Source organism: Diceros bicornis, chromosome 16, assembly GCF_020826845.1.
Source record: "Diceros bicornis minor isolate mBicDic1 chromosome 16, mDicBic1.mat.cur, whole genome shotgun sequence".
Classification (NCBI taxonomy): Eukaryota; Metazoa; Chordata; class Mammalia; order Perissodactyla; family Rhinocerotidae; genus Diceros; species Diceros bicornis.
In genome coordinates this window covers 7,334,700-7,341,857 of record NC_080755.1, presented here as the reverse complement: position 1 = coordinate 7,341,857, position 7,158 = coordinate 7,334,700, and the positions used below count along the sequence as shown (strand labels likewise).

The following is a 7,158-nucleotide window of genomic DNA, read 5'->3' as shown; positions in this document are numbered from 1 at the left end:
TGAATGCCCACAGTTATCTGAAAAAAATATCTCTCCCTTTCCTACTACATATTTGTGTGAGGCCAGATTTTCTTCAACCAAACCAAATCAAACCAAACAAAACAAAATAAACAACAGATATAACACATTGAGTACAGAAGTGGATATGAAATTCTAGTTTTCTTCTATTTGGCCAGATATTACCGAGATTTTCAAAAATTTAAAATAATGCACTTTTCTAATCTTTATTTTTGGAAATATAGATTTCATAAAAATAAACACAAAATAGGTTTAATAAATTTTTAAAAAATTGTTTTAATTTCTTCTATGGTAAATATCAACTGATATATCACAAAGAACTTTTAGGAGTCCAGAGGGGTCCTGTGACCAAAAAGTTTTGAGAACTGATGACCCAGGTAAATGCTGTGTAAACCCTCAAGTGACAGTCCCTGGCACAGCACATGTGCTCACTGAGTGCGTGCTGACTGAGTCCACGCATAGGTAAGCGTGAGTCACCCAAGGACTATGCCCACAGGACATGGTTCAGACAATCCATCTGCTTCCAAAAAGTCCACTTATGATACTGGACTTTTTCAAGACCATCCACACCCTGCTTAAAAAACAAGCAAGCAAGCAAATAAACAAATAGTGTTAGGACTACATAAAGAGTAGTTCCACAACCTAGAAAACATGGAAAGGTGTCAAGAAAATAATAGGTTAATTCAGGAAAGGGTTTTTAAAACCTCTTATATTCCAATACTAAAGGCTTTAAAATTAATAGAGGTGGTGTTTCTAAGAAACCTAAAGCTATGTTTGCGTACCCATATGGCCTCATGGTTGCTAGTAATTAAAGGGAAATTTTTTGGGGGGGGGTGTTATGATATCCGCTAAATACAGTACTCTGAAGAAGTCATGACAGTGTAAAAGTATTATTAAAAAGTGAGGAAACCAGTCATTAAGAAAAATGAAAAGGCAGGCCACAGACCAGGTAAACACATTCATGACAAATATATCTGAAAAAGGGCTTGTATGCAAAATATATAAAGAATTCCTACAAATCAATAATAAAAAGACAACCCAATAAAAAATGAGCACAACACTTGAGGACATTTCACAAAGTAAGATGTACAAATGGCCAATAAGCATATGAAAAGGTATGTTCAACCTCATTAGTCATCAGAGAAATGCAAATTAAAAACACAATAATATACCACTACACATCCATGAAAATTGCTAAAATTGAAGACTGACAAGACCAAATATTGATGAAGATTCAGAGCAACTGGGCCTCTCATAGGTTGCTGGTAGGGGTATGAAATGGCACAACCACTTTACAGAATTATCAGTTTCTAATGAAGTTAAACATACATCCATATTCTATGACCTGCCTAGTAATGGTACTCCCAGGTGTGTACCCAAGAGAAATGAAAGAATATGTCCACAAAAAGGAACTTGCACGTTCATAGTAGTTTTATTGACAATAGCCCCAAACCGGAAACAATCCAAATGTGTACCAACAATAGAATAAACAAGTTTGTACAATATACTAATTTAACAAAAAAGGAACATATTACTGACCTATGCAACATAGATGCATTTCAAAACCTTATGTTAAAAAGGCAGACACAAAAAGTATATACCATTTGCTTGCATTCTATGAAGTTCAAAAACAGGTACAAGTAATATATGGCAATGGGAATCAGCACAGTGGTTGCCTCTGGGGTAGGGAGAACTGATGAAAAGGGGCATGAGTGAACTTGCTGGGGTGATGGGAACATTTTATAATATCTTGATTTGGGTGATGGTAACATGAGTGCATACATTTGTCAGGACTTATTAGACTGCCTACTTAAGATCTGGATACTTTTATTGGACACAAATCAACACAACTAAAAAAAAACTGAGGAGAAAGGTACTGATGATGTTCTCTCAAGCTGAGTGATGGGCACACAGGTAGTGTTTCATATATAGTCTTACACTCTGTGTAACTAATCCACCTAATAAAACTGAAGGCTCCATGCAAGCAGACTGTGTTTATCTTTAGGTAAATAATTTTATATCCTATTTTCTCTTATAGAGAGACTGCACATGTATAAAAAATTTACATTATTTGCACATATTATATAGTATTTAACATTTAATCACTGGAAAAATCTTTCTAGGTGTATTTTTCACTGTTTTTATGCTAATACCTATAACTCTAGATGTTTTTTAGCCATTTTGATTAACAAAATTGTTCACTACTTGCTTCATTTTCTTCCATGAGTCCTGGTTTTACTGACTGGAAATATTTTGGATAACTACTTCTGTGGAGGCTTCGTACCTCCATTTTATGTACAAAGGAGACTACAGTCCCAAGAAGCCACTAAGAAAATGAATTACAAGATATTTTAACCAATTAAACGTCACACAAGTTTTTTCAAAGATTAGTATCTGTTGTAGAAACCTTTGTACCTTATGTTTGAAAAGAGTTTTTAAAAAAATTGTGAAAATGCTTTCTTTAAAATATAAGAAGACAAGACTATCGCAGGAGTTTTGCCAAACTTAAAAATAAAACAGCCAGTTATTTTACCAGCAAAACAAATTTGTTTGGGAATAGCCAAAGAATTGCAATTTGGGATGTGAATGCTATGGTGGACCACAGGCAAATCCAACAATCAAAGAAGAGGAAGGTTATTTTATAGAGAAAAAGGAGAAAATTGGGAGGGGTTGTTTTGAATGAAGGTCCATTAGAGAAAAGGAACAGTTCAGGGTGGTGATGGTTTCTCATTGGCTGAGTTGCTGGGGTAGTTCATTTCTTTTTGGTATGCAATGTGCATTTCTTTCTGTGATTGACAGTTCTTTCTGTCTGTAATTGACTATGTTCCCTGTAATTGACCTCCAGTAGTACTGTGGAACTCTCCCTTCTGGCCTCCTGACTCCATTTTAAATGAGGTTTCCCTTTATTAATTTTCATAGTTTAGTCAATTTCCTCTCTATAAAATTTTGGGTTTTTTTGTGTGTCAGGAAATCAGAGATAGAATAAAAAATATTGCTAATTTTTGGATAACTAAAAAAATACATATGCAATTTCTAGAATAACTGTATAATTCTTAAATCCATTAAAATGAGCTTCATGGGGTCTTTGCTTGAGATTTTTGTGGTTATGAAGTTTAGAGCATGTCTAATACTTAAAATTCATTTTTGAGACCTCATTACTGAATAAACCTGAACTTGAAAGGCTAATTCTTCAGAGGCTATTTGTTTCCCCAAAATGAGTATTTCTGCAATTTTGCTAGCTGCCCAGGTAAACATTGGTGTGTTAAGAGTCATATGGGAGTGGAAAATAAAAAAGTATTCACACATTTCACTCTTATTTTTTCTATAAAAATATAACTCTTTATTAAATAACATGCACAAATATCAACTAGTCATTTATTAAACAGATATGATTTAGAACAAGATTTAAAGAAATACAAATCCTTAGGTACAATTTAGTATCTTGTTCATGATATTTGAATAGTTTAAAAAAAAAAATCACTGATTAAACTAACCATCCTGTATTTCTCTTTCAGAATCCTAAATCTTTTTAGGCATATACCCCATTCCAAGTTTTCTTCTAGCATTTCAGAGTTTCAGAACATCTTTAATATCAAAAGCCCTTAACTACTTACTTAAGTATAAATTCCCACCGAGAAGGCATTCACTTTTCTTTTAAGCTATCCCAATTAGCTCTGAGTCATTAAAGCAGAATCATGGCAGAGGCTCCAGCAACCTGAGGTACCACTGAAGAGGGTGAGAACTGTGTTAGTAATTAAAAACCCGGGATGACTAAAAAAGCCAGATTCCTGGCTTGCTTGCTGCTTCTCTTCTGCAGCTGGTTCTGTTTGTCTCAACAGTGATTTTTTGCCCCCTTCTCTGGCTGGACCATCAGAACAAAATGCTGTATAAATTTGCCCCTCTCATTATTTTCTGACTTCAATGCTCAATAATCTGGTTTTTTATTTTTAGGCAAAAAAGTATAAACAAAATTTGCATTAAGTTTTTCATATTAAAAAGTATTGCTTTTATAAATTAGCTTTTAATGTTCCCAGCCTTAATAAACTTAACTTCAACAAAACCAGTGCTTCAAAATCTACCCTGCCTTTCTTGGCCCCATGTATCCAATAAAAAAGGCCAAAACCTCTCATCTAAATTTCTAAAGAAAACTACATCCAAACTTATAATAAAGTCCTTGCACTGTGTAGTTTTTACACGTGCTGCTTTATTGCGCATGCCAAGTATAGTATGAATTAAAATATAAACTGACGTAAAAATTCAAAAATCCCTAAGCTTAATAAATACCTTTGCACTCAAAAACTTAAATTTTTACATTCTCTCCCATTAGCCGGGATTTCCAACTTGCAAGCTGAATTTAAATCACTTTATTCCTCATATATTCTTTTTATTTTTCTCTATCAGAAAAAACATCCAGTATTATTTTATAATTCAACAAAGTATTGTGGAAAGTTCTGCAAATTTTCTCTCATATACTTAAAATCAATTTTACATATAACCTAATTTTCCTTCCAAAAATGTTTAATAAGTTTAAGCAGTACGTTTCAGATCTGAAATATTCCTTAATATTTAATCTACGTCATGTTATAGGAGAAACTGGACTTTGTCTAAGTATATTGCTAATTATTTTACTAAAAACAGCATACCAAATCTTGTTTTAATTTTAAAATTCTGAAAATTATGTTTTGCATCTTGATACAAGGAAAAAATACAACATATTAATCAACTTTTCATAAACATTGCAGAGATTGATCTGAATATGTCTGTTTCTTTTACTTATTTTGACTACCAAATATCTCTTTTTTGATTTGAGTATTTAGTTTTTATTTTAAAAGTGCAAAAGTTATTAAGCTTAAAACATTATATTTAAGCAATGTAAAAAAGTTTTACAATGATTTAACATGACCAATAAAATTTATTAAACATATTTACATATATTCACAGATTCTTTCATACTTGAGTATTAAAATAGACCTTTACAATTTCAGAATTTTCATTCAAAGGCATTTTTTTTCGGGGGGGGAGGAATAGGCTCTACTGCGAGATGAAAAAACAGCTGTTTCTTTGTATGACTAATTCTGAATAATATGTCCAACATAGTAAGTCATAGGTACTATCCCAGGAGACTAGTATGAAACACCTTACATTACTTTAGGCATCACTTATGAAGAGTTAAATTATAGGAAGCATGCAATAAAACTGAGTCACAATCTTTACAGTTATGGTGATGAAAACAAGCTAACTCAAACACATGCATGCCTTAGTTAAACGTTTTGCTATCTGAATACACTACTCCACTTCATACGAACTACAACTTTGGTCCAAGAAAACATTAGACAAAACAGTTTTACAATTATTTCTTTGTACATGTTTTGACTACCGATCCCTTTGTATACATTCTGACCATTAATTACAAGATTTACATCTGCACAATATGTATAAAATAAGTTATTAAAAAGGAAGACAATATTAAAACTTCCAAAAAGAAAACTGTACAATTAATTTACAGATATAATAAACTGAAGAAATTTGTGCCAAGTTTTTCGTCCACTTTAGAAACTACTTGGTAGGAATTGAACCTTTTAGTTTACTGATATATTTTAATAAAACTTGAAAGAGGTTTGAATACTAGTGGTTATCTTGTTACTTATAGTGCTAACAACTTCCAGCGCTGTTAGCAGATTCTCAACTTTTTAAATATCTACCACAGTCTGCCAACACGCTCTAATGCAACAGTTACCTTTCACCGATATAAATAGTTTTCAGTTAGAAACTGTCTGGATCTAAGATCCAAAATAATTCTTTTAATTTTTTATAAAATGACAGTGTTTACTACATAACCAACTTTAGTTGAACTTTACTTACAATTGTAAAGGCATAATATCAGTATTTTTGTCAAAAGGCAGTATTCCACAGTATAACACTTGAGCGTCATCAGTTTAAGACCGTTAATGGCTGCTATATAGGAGTCAATTCAAAGTCATCATTAACATCAACAAGGGGAACATAAAACTCCTGGATTTCGTAAATGCTGATAGATTTATAGGTGGCAGGATCAAGTTCCTGGAGTTTGAGCTGCCATTCTAATCTCTGGACGGCATTTAAAGCTGCAGCTTCATGCTGTTGCCTCATTAAAAGACAGGTCTATTTAAAAGAAGAGAAGAGTAAATTGATTTTTCTATTAAATTTGCTTTGTTGAAAAATTAATCTCATCCATAGTTTCTTACGGACCTGAAGGGTATTAAGTGAAATAAGTCAGAAAGAGAAAGACAAACACCATATGATCTCACTCATACGTGGAATGTAAACACATGGACAGAGAAAACCGTATTGTGGTTGCCAGGGGCAATGGGGGTAGGGGGTGGGCACAAGGGGTGAAGGGAGACATGTATATGGTGATAGACAAACAAAAATGTGCAACCAAAAATTTCACAATGTTATAAACTATTAAAACATCAATAAAAAAATAAATATTAAATAAAAAAATCTCATCCATAGTTTCTCTAGGGATAAAGATGGATATATTAGGGGCATAAAAAGTTTCTGAATTACACACCCATTTCTGCTTTACCCTGTCTGTATCCCTATGCCAACTATTTCTGGGTCTGCAACTTCACACTCATCTTATCTTACAGACTTTAATTTGAAACTGTTCTTCCAAATAATGACATTTCAGATTATCAAAAGAATCACGAAAATCTGAGAAGTGATTTTTGAAATAATTCAAAATTTCACAAATAATTTTTTTTATAGATTATTTGGAAAACATATTCTCCTTCTCTTATTGTTCTCCCATTCTTCCATATGTTAGAACTATAGCCAGACTCATATATTGGATAATAAGCATGAAGATTTCCATTAGAAACTGCTTTTCCTGTGGGAGTTTCATGTTTACTATTATTATTTATTTTTGATGAAGATTAGCCCTGAGCTAACATCAGTTGCCAATCCTCCTCTTTTTGCTGAGGAAGACTGGCCCTGGGCTAACATCCGTGCCCATCTTCCTCTACTTAATATGTGCAACGCGTGCTACAGCATGGCTGGATAAGCGGTGTGTAGGTCCACGCCTGGGATCTGAACCTGAGAACCCCAGGACGCGGAAGCGGAGCACACGAACTTAAATACTATGCCACCATGCTGGTC

At 33.2% G+C, this 7,158-nt stretch overlaps 1 protein-coding gene across 6 annotated transcripts in view; it reads right to left on the bottom strand.

Annotated features, from left to right (window-relative positions):
* Window positions 1-3,331: 3,331 nt before the first annotated feature.
* The window catches only part of ANKRD12 (ankyrin repeat domain 12), a 124,679-nt gene continuing 120,852 nt past the window's right edge, over window positions 3,332-7,158 (bottom strand). For all 6 annotated transcript variants that reach the window (XM_058556702.1, XM_058556705.1, XM_058556703.1 and 3 more), the window contains one exon: window positions 3,332-6,159. In XM_058556702.1, coding sequence (XP_058412685.1) covers window positions 5,974-6,159 — 186 coding nt within the window. In that variant the 3' untranslated portion in view covers window positions 3,332-5,973. The remainder of the gene's footprint in view (window positions 6,160-7,158) is intronic.